The sequence below is a fragment of the Nerophis lumbriciformis genome, linkage group LG31 (genome assembly GCF_033978685.3).
Source record: "Nerophis lumbriciformis linkage group LG31, RoL_Nlum_v2.1, whole genome shotgun sequence".
NCBI lineage: Eukaryota > Metazoa > Chordata > Actinopteri > Syngnathiformes > Syngnathidae > Nerophis > Nerophis lumbriciformis.
In genome coordinates this window covers 31,012,501-31,030,003 of record NC_084578.2, presented here as the reverse complement: position 1 = coordinate 31,030,003, position 17,503 = coordinate 31,012,501, and the positions used below count along the sequence as shown (strand labels likewise).

Genomic DNA, 17,503 nt, shown 5'->3' with positions numbered 1-17,503 from the left:
ATTTTTTTTAAATTCAAGTACAAAACGCTTCATGACGCCTCATCAACCCATCACTAGTAGATAGGTTATAGCTGCATCGCTCGCGGCTCGTCATATATTTAACGTTAATCCGTGATTTCACCGAGCGTTTCACTGATGGTGAGCAGCCTGACGCTGCTTCATTAACACCGCCGCTGTTTGACTCGTGGCCCGGGGCAGACGCTCGTAGTAACAGTCACGTGTTACAATACCGACGAGCTAACGTGTCCAGGTTATAACCATGTTGTCAATAAACACACATGGACTGAAACTAAATTGTCCACTGTCCACTGCAGCATGTGAATGCAATGAAAAGAATAAAATCTGAGCTAACCAGCTGTTAAAATGTTGTCCAGGTTAATGTTTTGGCCATTAAAGGCCCTTCATTTCAAGATTTCTACTGTGATCGGGCTTTAAACAGATGGCTGACCTGTTCAGATGAGTGTAACTGCTACTGGTCAAATAATGTGAAATAGCATTTAATTTTACATGTATGCAATGCCATTTAAATGCAATTATAGATAATAATAATAATAATAATAATAATAATACTGTGTAGTGTTGTAAATAGTCAACGGGAAGGATTCTATTAAGATATAAGCCATGAGCACTACACAGCCAGAAAAAAACCTAGGCAGGACAAGTAAAAATATTGGGGCAAGTAGATTTGAGAAGTCGGGCAAGTAGAAAAAAAGCTTAACGTTGAACCCTGCATGTGTTGAGCTGCTGCCGCTTAAGGTTAGACGGCACTGTACATAGAGCGCTTCTGCTCGTTAGTAATAAATTCTAATGTTGGATGTTCACTCCTTCACACAGATGAGTATAAAAAAATATTTTCAACGACCGAAAAGGGCTCGACTTGGAGAGGAGGTAGGCCTACAGTTCGGACCACAGGTGCGACCTGTTCAGCAGCAGCAGGAGGAGAAGGAGGAGGTTGACTGACTGTGGCAGGACACCTCTGCCTCTGTTTCACTTCATGTTGCTGGTAAATAATATGGTTGTAGTAGTAGGCTAAAGTTAAATTATTTAGTATTCACTAATTAAAGGGGCAGAGCTTTAAGAGACATTTTAGCTTTTATATTTTATAAGATATATTTTTTGTAAGAACCACAATTAATAAATATATTTCAGTGAATCACTAATTGTTCAAATCTGTATATAAATATGTACATAAAATGTTGTAATTATATTCCAACTCCGCGTTCTTCTTGGTCATCGCCGCTGCCGCCCCCCCCACCCCCCCCCCCCCGCCGACCACACACCACCACAAATAGATGCCTGTCCTGTGGGAAACACTGTATATATATATACATATATATATATGAAATACTTGACTTGGTGAATTATAGCTGTAAATATACTACTCCCCTCTTAACCACCGCCCAACCTCCCGAAATCAGAGGTCTCAAGGTTGGCAAGTATGTATATAAGCAGGGGCGCCGCTAGGGATTTTGGGCCCCATGAAAATAATCTTTACAGGGCCCCCAACACAGTGTCATTATTTTTTCTGTATTATAATTTCATCATCATTAGGGGCCTCTCTGGGCCCCCCTCCATCATGGGCCCCTAGAATCCGTCTCCTTTAGACCCCCCCCCCCCCTTTTCGGCGCCCCTATAAGTAAACATTGATTGATTGATTCAGGGGCGCCGCTAGGGATTTTGGGCCCCATGAAAATAATCTTTACAGGGCCCCCAACACAGTGTAATTATTTTTTCTGTATTATAAATTTCATCATCATTAGGGGCCTCTCTGGGCCCCCCTCCATCATGGGCCCCTAGAATCCCTCCTTTACCACCCCCTTTTCGGCGCCCCTGGATTGATTGATTGACTTGAACTTTAACAGTACATTCAAAACATATAATCTTTGCATTCCTAGACTCCCATCATGAAAATAATTTGCAATTATTGATTTGTTTTAGCCTCTGAATTTACCGTTTGATTGGCCTCGGCATGAGACGGGAGGATCCGGGGACCAGCCGGGCCTCTCCGAGATGCAGGCTTACCTCCGCCACTTGCCACCGTCCAGTCGTAGGTCCTCAGTGCCGCCTTGAACTCGCCGAATGTCATCGTCGCGCCACTTTGTTTGACGTAAAGATCAAACGGCTTGAACGTGTCAGGCAAGCCTTTCAGAATCACCGAAATCAACAGCTCGTCGCACAAAGTCTCCTCGGCATTTTGTAATGCGGTAATTAGAGTTTGTGCACGGAGAAGATAATCACTCACACTCTCGTTTGCCACTTTGTGTAGCGATGTTAGCTTGACGTAGAGACGAATCACCCGCTCATTGCCTTTACCGACATAATGCTCTCGCAGTATCTTCAATGCTTTCCTCCCGTCGTCCGCCGCTTCTCTCGTAACCAGCGACAGGCTTGTGTGGTCTAAAAGGTGAATCAACTCGGTGTAGGCGTCCTCGTTTTGCTTGGCGTCATCTTCACTCCCGTCTTGTGGCTCTCTTAGCGCGGTGGCTTTGAGGCCGAGCAGACGCAAGTGCCCCAGAAACTTGGCTTCCCACAGCTCGTAATTCTTCTCATTTCCATCGAAGCATAATCGATGCTGTCGGCCTCCGACTTCTCTTGTGGCCATATATCGTGTTGTTGTCATCATTTTAAAGGTATGACCCTTACAACTTTATACTTCTGGAGGTACAAAAACAAATGGCTAACCGGAAGTCATCTGACTAATTTCCGCATTTCTTCTTCTTCTTCTTTGGTTTCCGGCAGGCCAGACGCATCATAGACGTAATGCTGCCATCCACAGGTTTCTATCAGAGTTTTTCAGCACCGCCAGCCTTTTGAAGGTATTTTAAAACCACTTCTGCAGATTCTTGATTCTTGATTAGACTTCCTTTTTATTGTCATTCAAATTTGAACTTTACAGTTTTTTTTGATTGATTGAAACTTGTATTAGTAGATTGCACAGTGAAGTACATATTCCGTACAATTGACCACTAAATGGTAACACCCAAATAAGTTTTTCAACTTGTTTAAGTCGGGGTCCACTTAAATTGATTCATGATACAGATATATACTATTTTCATAATACAGTCATCACACAAGATAATCATCACAGTATATAAATTGAATTATTTACAATCCGGGGTGTGGGATATGGATGACACTAAGTTTGGTTGGTATCAACACTTCAGTCCTCAACAATTGCATCATCAGAGAAACTGACATTGGAACAGTGTGGGTCTGACTTGGTACATATATGTACAGCAAGTATTGGACACAGAGAGAGGGATCAGACATTATAAGAAAAAGTGACTACATTTGATTGTTCACATTTGATTATTTACAATCCGAGGAGGTATGATGAGGAAGGGAGGGTGTTAGTTTAGGGTTGAAGTTGCCTGGAGGTGTTCTTTTAGTGCGGTTTTGAAGGAGGATAGAGATGCCCTTTCTTTTACACCTGTTGGGAATGCATTCCACATTGATGTGGCATAGAAAGAGAATGAGTTAAGACCTTTGTTAGATCGGAAACTGGGTTTAACGTGGTTAGTGGAGCTCCCCCTGGTGTTGTGGTTATGGCAGTCATTTACGTTAAGGAAGTAGTTTGACATGTACTTCGGTATCAGGGAGGTGTAGTGGATTTTATAGACTAGGCTCAGTGCAAGTTGTTTTACTCTGTCCTCCACCCTGAGCCAGCCCACTTTGGAGAAGTGGGTAGGAGTGTGGTGGGATCTGGGGTGGAGGTCTAGAAGTAATCTGACTAGCTTGTTCTGGGATGTTTGGAGTCTAGATTTGAGGGTTTTGGAGGTGCTAGGGTACCAGGAGGTGCATGTGTAATCGAAAAAGGGTTGAACGAGAGAGTTCCCGTCAGAATCTTCATGGTGCTTTTGTTGACCAGAGAGGAGATTCTGTTGAGAAATCTCGTTTGTTGTTTGACCTTTTTGATTATCTTGGTTGCCATTTTATCACAGGAAAGATTAGCCTCTAGAATGGAACCTAGGTAGGTGACCTCATCCTTCCTGGCGATAACCATGTCACCCACTTTTATAGTGAAGTCACTGACTTTCTTATGTGGGACCCAAATAGGATGGATTCCGTTTTACCTAAGTGTATGGATAGCTTGTTGTCAGCGAGCCAGGTGCAAATTCTACAGAGTTCAGCACAGTACAGATAAGAACAAAATTGTGTTGCATTAGCTCATGGTAGTGCAGGATAAAATAGCAATAAGGTGCAGATATAAATAAATAGATTACTGTACAACCATCCATCTATCCATCCATCTTCTTCCGCTTATCCAAGGTCGGGTCGCGGGGGCAGCAGCCTAAGCAGGGAACCCCAGACTTCCCTCTCCCCAGCTACTTCGTCCAGCTCCTCCCGGGGGATACCAAGGCGATCCCAGGCCAGCCGGGAGAGATAGTCTTCCCAACGTGTCCTGGGTCTTCCCCGTGGCCTCCTACCGGTCGGACGTGCCCGAGGGATTACTGTACAGATAAATATATTGCATTTTTTTCATATGCATCCACGTTTATGGATGTATGTTGTATTGTCTTCTTTCTTTCTTTGGTGTATTTCGAACATGAACACACAGCATAATACATCACACAATTTCATATCATTCACTTTACATCATGTCCAAAAAGGAGTAGGAAGAAGCAAAGCTTATATAATCCTACCCCTTTCCCACTTCAGAGCGTTTACAAATATAAACATCATTTACTGACCTTTTTATAATATAATGGCATCTGTGAATTAGTATATACAACAGTTTTGTAATATGTAATTAATTAATTCAGTCATTATTAACATACTGAGATGAAGAATATTGTCTTTATATTCCAGCGAGTTAATGATAAATAATGATAAATGGGTTGTACTTGTATAGCGCTTTTCTACCTTCAAGGTACTCAAAGCCCTTTGACACTACTTCCACATTTACCCATTCACACACACATTCACACACTGATGGAGGGAGCTGCCATGCAAGGCGCTAACCAGCAGCCATCAGGAGCAAGGGTGAAGTGTCTTGCTCAGGACAAAACGGACATGACGAGGTTGGTACTAGGTGGGGATTGAACCAGGGACCCTCGGGTCGCGCACGGCCATTCTTCCACTGCGCCACGCCGTCCCTTAATCCATTTTTTGGGGGGAATTGAGGGGATTATTATGATGCGTTCAAGAGTTTTATTGCCTATTCCCAGCTAGGAATATTTTGTAATATTTTTGTTTCCAATTTTTGACAGTTTTGCATACATAATGACTGCTTCTCTTTATTGTATTTATTGCAAAGTGTAAGAATATGGCCACGTGTGCATTTTCCACCAGTGTGTTTAGCCATCATCGCCAGCTCTTTATTTAATGCAGTGCCTCAGCCTAAATATTATATACATCACAGTGTCCCTAGCCACGTGTGTGTGTGTTTGATATTGGGTTGCAATAGAAAAATAATACTCAGCTGTAACCACACTTTATGCCACATTTTAGCACGTTCTTGCTTTATTAAACTCTTCCATACTGTACTTCATATTACATTTCTGTTTAACACCTTTTTGCTGCCTCGTCATCCCCCTGTACTGCCACGTGTGTTGGCACCCCAACCCTGGCATTCTACCAAGCATCATCATCGCTTCACTAATTAATTACTTCTAGCCTCACTCTTCCCACCCTTCAGTGCCATCAGTACTGCTGCTGAATCTGAGCATATAACTGCTTTTTGTGGCTTAACATCCTCCACCCACCCTAGAGTCCTAAAATAGCTACAAGTTCTATTGTAAATACTGATAATTTGTTTGAAACTCTCTTGCCATGCTGTAGTTGTACCTATTGCTACCCATCCGGTAATCTGGCCATTTGTCTTTCAGACCTTCAAACCATGTTAAAACCAGATTCTGATATAACGAAGGTCTTAACTCATTCTCCTTCTATGCCACATCAATATGGAATGCACACCCAACAAGTGTAAAAGAAAGTGCATCTCTACCCTTCTTCAAAACCGCACTAAAAGAACACCTCCGGGCAACTACAACCCTAGACTAACACCCTCCCCCCACCACATCCCACCTCCCCGGATTGCAATTAATCAAATATATATACTTGTTCTTATGCTTTCTGAGCTCACTATGTTCACTGCTCGCTGTACACATCCTACCAAGTCAGACCTACACTGTTTCAATGTCCATTTCTCAGATGATATAATTGTTGATGACTGAAGTGCTGATATCAACCAAACATAACCCCCCGCCCCAACCCCCTCCACATCCCACCCCCCGGATTGTAAATAATGTAAATAATTCAATGTATATACTCTGATGATTAACTCGAGTGATCACTGTATTATGCTGATAGTATATATTTGTGTAATGAATTGATTAAAGGGGAACATTATCACAATTTCAGAAGGGTTAAAACCATTAAAAATCAGTTCCCGGTGACTTATTTTATTTTTCGAAGTTTTTTTCAAAATTTTACCCATCACGGAATATCCCTAAAAAAGCTTCAAAGTGCCTGATTTTAACCATCGTTATATACACCCGTCCATTTTCCTGTGACGTCACATAGTGATGCCAACACAAACAAACATGGCGCATAGAACAGCAAGCTATAGCGACATTAGCTCGGATTCAGACTCGGATTTCAGCGGCTTAAGCGATTCAACAGATTACGCATGTATTGAAACGGATGGTTGTAGTGTGGAGGCAGGTAGCGAAAACCAAATTGAAGAAGAAACTGAAGCTATTGAGCCATATCGGTTTGAACCGTATGCAAGCGAAACCGACGAAAACGACACGACAGCCAGCGACACGGGAGAAAGCGAGGACGAATTCGGCGATCGCCTTCTAACCAACGATTGGTATGTGTTTGTTTGGCATTAAAGGAAACTAACAACTATGAACTAGGTTTACAGCATATGAAATACATTTGGCAACAACATGCACTTTGAGAGTGCAGACAACCCAATTTTCATCAATTGATATATTGTGTAGACATACCCTCATCCGCTCTCTTTTCCTGAAAGCTGATCTGTCCAGTTTTGGAGTTGATGTCAGCAGGCCAGGGAAGATAGGGTCGATATTCTTCTCTTGATCATCTTCGGTTGCATAAGGGACGGTGTGAGCCAAAACATCCAGGGGGTTTAGCTCGCTCGTCTGCGGGAACAAACTGCCGCCATTGCTTGCCGTGCTACCGAGGTCCTTTGTCCCTGAATTGCTCAGACACTCCGGCAGATTCAATGGGGGTCTGGCGGCAGATTTCTTTGACTTTATCGTTGCAAATGCATCTGCTTTGAGTGTCGCAGGATATCCACACATTCTTGCCATCTCTGTCGTAGCATAGCTTTCGTGGGTAAAGTGTGCGGAACAAACGTCCAATTTCTTGCCACTTTCGCATCTTTGGGCCACTGGTGCAACTTGAATCCGTCCCTGTTGGTGTTGTTACACCCTCCGACAACACACCGACGAGGCATGATGTCTCCAAGGTACGGAAAACAGTCGAAAAAACGGAAAATAACAGAGCTGATTTGACTCGGTGTTTGAGAAAATGGCGGATTGCTTCCCGATGTGACGTCACGAGAGCGAATAATAGAAAGGCGTTTAATTCGCCAAAATTCACCCATTTAGAGTTCGGAAATCGGTTTTCTGCAACATCAAGGTATATATTGATAATGTTCCCCTTTAATGTAGACCCCGACTTAAACAAGTGGAAAAACTTATTGGGGTGTTACCATTTAGTGGTCAATTGTATGGAATATGTACTGTACTGTGCAATCTACTAATAAAAGTCTCAATCAATCAATCAAAGATGTTTCTGAGTTAGTAGTCGTCTAAATGCACAACTCAGTCATGTTTTTCGTTCATTTCTTTTATTCAGTGATAATCATCCGCTTCTTTTTCTTGTGTCCTTCACACTCAATTTTTCTGATCCCATGTTTGGAAAAACAAAGTTATGTCAATCTCTAGCTGTAAGATAATGCTCGCGAGTGAGACGCCTGATGTTTTAGTCGAGTCTTTCAGGGTTCACTGTGACATTTGCTACGCCAGCCAGCGGTGGAGATGCTTGTTACCCAAATTTTTACTCGCAACCTTAAAATTAACCTCTGGTCAGGAATCCCCCCGGACGCCTACCAGGGGAGGTGTGCGGGACACATTTGGCCGGTAGGAGGCCACATGGAAGACCCAGAACATGTTGGGGGGGACTATGCTTAATGCAGAGATGGTTGTCCTTTTGGAAGGTTCTTCTCCTTTCTCAGAGGAATGCTGTAGCTCTGACAGAGTGATTATTCGGTTCTTGGTCACCTCCGTGACTAGACTAAGATGAATGCAGCAATGTACAGAGACATCCTGGATGAAAACCAACGCTTCCCATCCAACCTGATGGAGCTTGAGAGGTGCTGCAAAGAGGAATGGACGAAACTGCCTAAAGATAGGTGTGCCAAACTTGTAGCATCTTATTCAAAAAGACTTAAGGCAATCACCAAGGAACATGTTGTATACTTTGCAGGATTACGTATTGAATAAAATGTCAAACTGCAATGAAACAAATACACTGGTAAGTATATAAGTAAATGCACAATACATCTAATTTATGATCTAGAATGTACATCAATTGAGTATTGACTGACAGTGAGAGGAAGGGGGACTTGTGGTATTATCGTCTTTATGCCTGAACAATACACACACTTCCAGTTTGGTGGCAACTGACAAGGAAATGTGAAGAGGTATACATAGTCCTTGGGTTTACTGTAAATACGCTAGGTCATGAGGATATTTGATAACCTTAAGTAAAAGTGCTAGTTAACAACTATCTTGACAAATATATATATATATAAATCAATCTCATCAGGTTCTCAGTAGTACCCCAGGAGCATAACATTGAGTAGGTTTATTCATTTAAAGTGACCACTGACCAGAAAAGCGGCGACTCCATGCACAACAGCAGCACATTGTACCAGAGAAATAATTCACAAACTGTGGATTATTTTCCTTATATTCAACACACAGTGGCCAAAAACATTGAATATACATGTTTAAAAAAGCCTCTAGTTTGTTTTTAAAGAATACTTAGGTCAACTACACTACAATATTTTAATGTTGATAATTATGGTGGTACTTGGAGAGCCTAATGTTTTCTGTGGTGGTACTTGGTGAAAAAAGTTTGAGAACCACTGTGCTAGAGCAGTGTTTTTCAACCTTTTTTGAGCCAAGGCACATTTTGTTCATGAAAAAAATACGAAGGCACACCACCAGCAGAAAAGGTTAAAAAATGAAACTCCACCAGGTTGTCATGCCTTATTTTGAGTTTGTTGTTGTTTCCTGCGTGTAGTGCTTTAGTTTCTGTCTTGCGCTGTTAATTTGGTGACCCTTCCTGTTTTGTTGGTGTTCTCCTGTAGCAGCTTCACGCCTTCCTTTGAGCTCCATTGCCCGCACCTGCTTCGTTTTGGCAATCAAGACTATTTAAGTTGTGCATACGCTATCCTTCTTTGTGTAGACACTGTTGATTGTCATATCATGTACGGGATGTACTTTGTGGACGCCGTCTCCGCTCCACACGCTGTAAGTTTTTGCTGTCGTCCAGCATTCTGTTTTTGTTTACTTTGTAGCCAGTTCAGTTTTACTTTTGTTTTGCATAGCCATCCCTATGCTTCAGTGCCTTTGTTCATTTTTGGTTTAAGCATTACATACCTTTTACATACCAAAAAAGGTTGAAAAATACTGCACTAGACAACGGCACATTATTATAATTATTGATTTGCAAAAAATATTTTTTGGACCAATTAGGTGAAGTTGCATAATTTCCCACGGCACACCAGACAATATCACACGGCGCCGCGGCACAGTGGTTGAAAACACTGTGCTAGAGGATGTGGAACAGTAATGTCCTTGCCCAAGCAAGAGAAGGACTGTGGTGTGGACCTACTTTACTCGTAGAGTAAAAACAATAGTAAGGTGCAACTTGTGTGACTGTTTTAGAATTTTTCATATTAATCAAAGACTCGTACATAGATAATTTAAGATATTTTTAATATTTGTTTAAGTACTCAAATTTTTAGGATTGAGAGAGGAGAAAGGGGTTGGGGTGAAACGTCCCATCCTGAGAGGGGGAAGAAGGAATGAACGTGATATTGGTTATTGAATGAATGATTGAATCATTTGACATTATAAAAAAACATACATTAACAAGGTATTCGAGGGCCAGTAGTTGTTAATAGTTTCATCAAGGTAGAAAGAGCACAATAAGTATTTGCATTTCTGAGAGAATATTCGGTATCATATCAAATCAAAAAATCTTGGTGTTGCCCAAAACTGTTGCAAGTGTGTCTCTGTCCATCTGTCCACAAAATGGGTATTCCACGTAAAGTTAGGTTCTATCGACCAATATGACAATAAACGCCCCGGCTACAAAATAATATTATAATTTGTCGTAACATATTATCAAATTATTTGCATTTAAGGCACACTTGTGATTGTTAACCTGGTACCTTTAAGAACTTTCATCACACCCACAGCAATGCTACACTTAATCACTAGTGTGTCTTTGTGTGTCTTACAAGTTGTGTCCGGTCACAAAAACTTTTGTTGCAGATTGAACAAGAGTATGGTTTTTCCCCAGTGTGCAGCCTAGTGTGCAACTTCAAATGTTGATTTAGTCTAAACTGTAAACCACACACTGTACAGGAAAAAGGTTTCTCGCCGGTGTGCGTTCTCATATGCATTTTTAAACTATCTGTTGTAGAAAGACACTTATTGCAAATCGCGCAAAGAAAGGCTTTCTCTCCAGTATGTATTCTAGAGTGTCTGTCTAAATCATTTTTATCATAGAATCTTTTACCGCACACAGAGCAAGGAAACGGTTTCTCTCCCGTGTGTATTCTTGTGTGTCTTGTCAAACGTTCATTTCGAGTGAATTTTTTACCACAGACTAAACAAGAAAATGGTTTCTCGCCAGTGTGCATTCTTGTGTGATTAACTAACGCCGAACTTTCATTAAAACCTTTCTTACAGACTGAGCAGGAGTATGGTTTTTCTCCAGTGTGCGTTCTTGTGTGTCTTTTCATGCAACCCTTTTGGGAGAATCTTTTGTTGCATACTGAGCAGGTGAAAGGTTTCTCTCCAGTGTGTGTTCTCATGTGCATTTTCAAATCTTGATTTTGTACAAAACACAAACCACAAACTGAACAGCAATAAGGTTTTTCTCCTGTGTGTATTCTCATGTGTCTATTCAAGTAACGACGCTCACTGAAAGTTTTGTTACATTGAGAGCACTTCCAGCGTGTGTTGTCAATGTCAGTGTGACATGTTACATCACTATCTGATAGTGGAGCGAAGAGGTTGTCTGCTTGTGATGCTCCACAGTGATCTCCATCAGCTTCTGTTGTCATGTGTTGAGGTGAGTTGTTCCTCGGAGGCTCCACCTTTTTCTTCTCCTCACTTTTGTCGTCTTCATCTTCACTCTTAATAATGACATTAATCACAGGAAACTGCTCTGGTCCTTCAAGATGCTCTCCCTTCTGACTGATGCCGTGTTCCTCATTTTCCTCTTTAATTTGTGGCTCCTCCTCCTTTTTGATTTGTAGGGGTTGTGGCTCTGTCTTTTCCACGTTATTATGCGGAGGTTGTGGCTCCCCCTCTTCTACTTTAACATGGGAATTCTGTCGCTCCTTCTCTTCCTCTTTGTTGAAATGAGAATGTGGCTCCTCCTGTGTCACCCTGGATCTCCACTGCTGTTGCTCAGGGGGAAGATTTTCTTCATTGATGTCTAGAAGACACAAAAAGACAAACGTGTCAGAAAAGTTAAGGTAGGAATAACATATTGTAGCAAAGATAAATATCGCAAATTACAGACTATAAGCCACTTTGAACCCTGCGGCTTATAAAACGGTGCGGCTAATTTATGGATTTTTCTTCGCTAACAGCCATAATACGAATGGTTAAAATAACAAACAAAGCAAAGACACTGAAAATGTGTGTTATTGTTTGTGCTATGGCACCATCTTTTGGACGAGTTCGCTCACTGCAGTGCTCTTCTGTTTAGAGCTTTAAACCGGAAGTACACATGCCATACGTCTTCTTGTTGTCCATAGCGTTTTTACTTGTATGGATTCTTTAATCATCACTCCAAGCAATGTTTGTAAGTTTTACAATATAACTAAAACAAGTCTTACTCACTAAACCGTCCCACGTGTGATGTCTGTAGGAGTGTTTAAGTCTGTTTAGCTGATTGGAGAGCTAGCTTCTGCAGTTAGTGGGTCCATAACAATGACTTCCGGTTTTTTTGATCAGCCGTTTTACTGTTGTGTTACAGGCATCGTTTGGAAACAATTAAAGTATGTAAATAAACATTTACAACATATTTCTGTGTAAATAACTAACTTCACAACTTATATACTCTATCTGCAGCTTATTGTCAGATGTGGCTAATAAATGTAAAAATATTGTTTTGCTCTAGAATAAACAAAATCAATGTTCAGTGGCCCCACTGAACATTGGTAAGCTTTTGGTAAGCTATTGGTAGGACGTCAAACATAAAAGAAAATAACACCACGCTGACTATCACTGAAAAATTAAATGTAATTAGCATTTATCACATATACAATGTGCTAGTCAAAGAGTTGTAGATTTGATTTGGAGATATCTGACTCAACTATCAACCTCGCAGTCAAGTCGTCAGCCTGCGTGAAATTTGACAAAAAGCAGCGCAGAAGCCACGAAAGTGTCACCCCTTGTTGCACAGTTGCAAAGGGCTCAAAACAAAAATCCACAAAAAAAAAAAAACACATGACGACAAGGACGAAAAATCAAGAACACAAAAGGAGGAAAAACAAGAGCACATAGCGTCTGCAACCAGCGGCGCCATCTTGAAAAAAAATAAAAATCTTATCTTAAAAGATGTGTTTATTTTATATAAACCTCCTACATTAAGTATAGGAGGCATATATACATATTTAAGTAAAATATAATATCTTTTTATAATTATTATTGTTATATTATTATTATATTATATTATATTATATTAATTATTTCAACTTTCATGTCCCCGAGATGGGGAAATACACCTAAAAAAATGGTTTTAACCCTTCGTGAGGATTGTGATCTTCCTCTAAACATAATTATGTGATCGTGGAAATATTGTTTTATTATACTTTGTTATGGTTAGTTTGTATGTTCAGCACCTAGCAATGCTGCGGATGCTATAATGTGGCAATGGAACTGCATCCATCACTCTGCTTCTAAAACTTACTGCTCATCCTCGTTGTGTTCAGGCTCAAAAATATAAGGATCCTGGTTCACATTTTTTCCCAAAGTAATTGCTGTTAGCTCTCACAAAGTCTGCTTGATTAGCAATGTTGTTAATGGGGAAGGGCCCAAAGTCACACAATCATGTGACTGGCTTCCTCATTATCTCTCAAAATCTCTGAGATTGATACTATTTTGATCATTTCTATTTATCCACAAAACATGGAAGTATTTTAGTGTCATAAATCAGATATATATGATAATGATGATGTTGTATTCACCTGACATCACGTGGTGGGCCAGCGAGCGTCTGTTGCCATAACATTCTGGGCTTTCTCAAAGAAAAACACCCTATGCTCGTGTTGTTTTAAGCTATTAGAACTGTTCAAAACGCGAGAAGGAATAGAAGTTTCTTCAGAGTTTCTAAAAAAGGTGAAAGAGTGCAAGATTTGACAAAAAACGAGGAGAATAGTGTGAGAAAGCAGATCGAGTCGAAGAACGCACAAGTTCTTCAGTGATCACTTCGTTAAAGGTTTGTTTGATATACTTTTAACATTTAGTATTTCCCATTTAAGTATGATCTTGATGTTATTTGTATTTGATGTTGTTTGAGTTTTTTTTGTAAACCACCAACTCGGCGAGTCTAAACTAAAGAAAGCGAATGTGAGCAAACCTACAAGAGTTACGTTTTTACTAAAAGGCAGCAATCATAAACTAAGCTTTCAGCACATACAGAATGTTCAGAGCTATAGTTACACTTTAATTAAAAAAACACACATACTTGTAAACGGTGCCTGCAAACAAAAAGGCAACAAACATGGCTGTAGACGCAAAATGAAATCGTGAAATGCAACCTTACTTGAGCAAAAATTATTTATCAGGGAGAGTTTTGATGTCAATTTTCTTGACCCAACCACATACAAAGAAGGTGTAGACGTCTGTGCTTTTCCAAGTTTTCATCTGTTTTGTTGTGTAGAATGATGTCTGGAACACAATAGTTCAACATGTTTGGGAACGCGAACAACGAATAATCCTTGGGATTACCCGACAAATCTTTTTTTTGATCATGTACCGGTATACAGTAGGGATAGATTCCATTGCGTGGTTTGATTTTTTTGCTTGTCTCCGCTTTTAATGATAAGATCTAGGCCCTTTGCCTACTCAGATAGTTCAATATTGTGTTTGCTGCACAGTAGCCATAATCATTTGGTTGCCCACCTATTTGTTTCAAAAGTCACGTGACAGAATACAACTTATAAAACAACAGTTCTAAACAATAAGAAATAATGTTGTATTACAAGAAGTGATCCTCCAATCTGGATATCATTCTTTAGCTTTGGCAAACCGAGATGTTTTGCAAGTAGGTACAAATCACCACGTTTGGCAAAATATGTTTACATGGGTACAGATGTTACACATAGGGCTGTCAAAATGATCCTGTTATTTTGAATGATTTAATTACAGTCGTATTTATGCTTTTTTAATCACGTTAGTCTAATTTCTAATCTCTAAGGTCTACCTCTGTATGTGAGTTTTAACTTACTACACCATAACTGATGGGTCTGTGTTATTTATTTGATATTATCTGAGAGAGAGGAAAAGCAACACATTCAACAATCAATACTTGCTTTTGTATTGCTATGAAAAATCTCTTTACAGGTTTTTGATGTGTTAACTTCAGCATTTTGTATGGACTTGATGTCATACTGTTATGAAAATGTCATATGGATCATTGTGACCAAAAATTATTACGGTTGTCATTATTATCGCGGTATTACTGAATGTGCTCAAAAAGGACTTATAGAGTACACACATTGAAACATTTGGGGGAACAAGCGTTTGTTTGTCATTCTTGCCAGTTTCAGGTCCTAAATGGCTGTCACAGTGTCCCAACTTGTCGGATTATATTCTCAACCATCTACTTTTTAGATGAGAAGCATGATTTATGATCTACAGGGAGCAGGGAGGTGAGGAAACAGCAGACCACTCGATGTAAACATAGGCACATATGGCCGCTCTAAATAGTTGGTCTGCGTTAGCGCTTATAATAACAATATCACTAATACTTGGTTAATATTCAAGTCAGAAAATGTAAATTGAGTATTGTTGGCACTTTTTGAATGGTTATTTATCGGATTTTATAGGCGGAATAGTGGTGTGTCTACAACTTTCTGTTGTAGATATGTGCATAAATATTCACACCTACCAGTCTGTTGTAAGAGAGCACAGCCTGTATATTCAATGTACACAATTGAACATCTTACAGTAATGTGTTTATTAGTTTAGATAAAAGTATTACGTTAATGCGTCTTGTATTCATATTAGCATTTAAGCGAGCTAAAGATTAGCACGCCAGCTGCTTCTCCAGGACATGAGCAGTATTTTCATGAGTAGGGGTGCAACAATTGATCAATTTATCAATAAATCGATTTATATTCATACATTTCAAGTACCGTATTTTCTGCACTGCCAATGAACGCTCTATTTTTGACCTTTTTTCATACATAAGGCGCACCAGATTATAGGGCGCATTAAAGGAGTCATATATATTTTTTTTTTTCTAAATTGCAAACACTTCCTTGTGGTCTACGTAACATGTAATGGTGGTTCTTTGGCCAAAATGTTGCATAAATGATGTTTTACAGATCATCTTCAAGCCGCTTTCTGACAGTCGCTTCCGGAAGCGCCGTTTTGTGGGCGATCTTACTTACGTGGCTCACCTTCGGCAGCGTCTTCTCCCTGTCATACTTGTTGTAGCGGTGTAGCGTGCAAGAAGTGTCAAAAGATGGCGCTAACTGTTTTAATGACATTCAGACTTTACTTCAATCAATAACGGAGCAGCATCTCCTCATCCGGAAACAACAACACCGGAATTGTGTCCCGTGAAAAACCGTCCGACCGGAACTCTCTAATAACTAAAGTTCCTTGGGTGAATAGAATAAACTCATTACATCAGTATGTTTTAGCGCTTTCATGGCACGTTTACTGACAGATTAAGTAAGAACTTTACACTACTTTGTATTAAAAATGGCAACAGCAGAGGATGAATGTCCCATAACAAAAAGATAGAGAAAAAGAAGAAGCTTATCGACTACAGTGTTGGCACGGACTACAAAGGCGGACGCGCGCAATTTTCCAGGATTTATGCAGATCCCAAATACAGATCAGCAGGTACTAGAAAGTAAGAAAAGTTGCTTTTGCATAATATTGCGTTATACACACACATAATAGTACTCATATGTTGAAGCACATCAAGCGGTGTGGCTTCATAGCTTACCAAAGTCGTACTAAAACATTTTGATAGATTTTTGAGCGCCGTGTGTAATGTTCTATATTTTCAATGGAACATATAAAATGCTGGTGTTGTTAACTTGAGTCACATTGCCATCATATTGGAGTCTACACATATCCCTCGGGAAGTCCTGTGGGGAGTGCTCAGAGAGTATGGAGTATCGGACTGTCTGATTGTGGTGGTCCGCTCCCTGTATGATCAGTGTCAGAGCTTGGTCCGCATTGCCGGTAGTAAGTCGGACACGTTTCCAGTGAGGGTTGGACTCCGCCAAGGCTGCCCTTTGTCACACATTCTGTTCATAACTTTTATGGACAGAATTTCTAGGCGCAGTCAAGGCGTTGAGGGGATCTGGTTTGGTGGCTGCAGGATTAGGTCTCTGCTTTTTGCAGATGATGTGGTCTTGATGGCTTCATCTGGCTAGGATCTTCAGCTCTCACTGGATCGGTTCGCAGCTGAGTGTGAAGCGACTGGGATGAGAATCAGCACCTCCAAGTCTGAGTCCATGGTTCTCGCCCGGAAAAGGGTGGAGTGCCATCTCCGGGTTGGGGAGGAGACCCTGCCCCAAGTGGAGGATTTCAAGTGCCTCGGAGTCTTGTTCACGAACGAGGGAAAAGTGGATCGTGAGATCGACAGGCGGATCGGTGCGGCATCTTCAGTAATGCAGACGCTGTATCGATCCGTTGTGGTGAAGAAGGAGCTGAGCCGGAAGGCAAAGCTCCCAATTTACCGGTCGATCTACGTTCCCATCCTCCCCTATGGTCATGAGCTTTGGGTTATGACCGAAAGGACAAGATCACGGGTACAAGCGGCCAAAATGAGTTTCCTCCGCCGGGTGGCGAGGCTCTCCCTTAGAGATAGGGTGAGAAGCTCTGTCATCCGGGAGGAGCTCAAAGTAAAGCCGCTGCTCCTCCACATCGAGAGGAGCCAGATGAGGTGGTTCGGGCATCTGGTCAGGATGCCACCCGAACGCCTCTCTAGGGAGGTGGTTAGGGCACGTCCGACCGGAAAGAGGCCA

General features: G+C 40.9%; 2 protein-coding genes and 1 long non-coding RNA gene across 7 annotated transcripts in view; 1 reads left to right on the top strand and 2 right to left on the bottom strand.

Annotated features, from left to right (window-relative positions):
- The window catches only part of LOC133574155 (uncharacterized), a 39,770-nt gene extending 37,023 nt beyond the window's left edge, over nucleotides 1–2,747 (bottom strand). For 2 of the 5 annotated variants that reach the window (XM_061926235.2, XM_061926234.2), the window contains exon 1: nucleotides 1,952–2,741. In XM_061926235.2, coding sequence (XP_061782219.1) covers nucleotides 1,952–2,623 — 672 coding nt within the window. In that variant the 5' untranslated portion in view covers nucleotides 2,624–2,741. Of the gene's footprint in view, nucleotides 1–1,951 lie in introns of all 5 variants that reach the window. The other 3 variants (XM_061926236.2, XM_061926232.2, XM_061926237.1) reach the window with 3 other exon arrangements.
- On the top strand, nucleotides 2,155–4,379 carry LOC133574157 (uncharacterized). The gene is made up of 4 exons (XR_009811378.2): nucleotides 2,155–2,404; nucleotides 2,477–2,630; nucleotides 2,740–2,816; nucleotides 4,270–4,379. It is a non-coding gene; the product is annotated as an uncharacterized lncRNA (long non-coding RNA).
- A 5,627-nt stretch (nucleotides 4,380–10,006) lies between these two features.
- LOC133574260 (uncharacterized) overlaps nucleotides 10,007–17,503 on the bottom strand; it is a 14,279-nt gene continuing 6,782 nt past the window's right edge. The window contains exon 2 of the mRNA XM_061926363.1: nucleotides 10,007–11,718. Coding sequence (XP_061782347.1) covers nucleotides 10,487–11,718 — 1,232 coding nt within the window. The 3' untranslated portion in view covers nucleotides 10,007–10,486. The remainder of the gene's footprint in view (nucleotides 11,719–17,503) is intronic.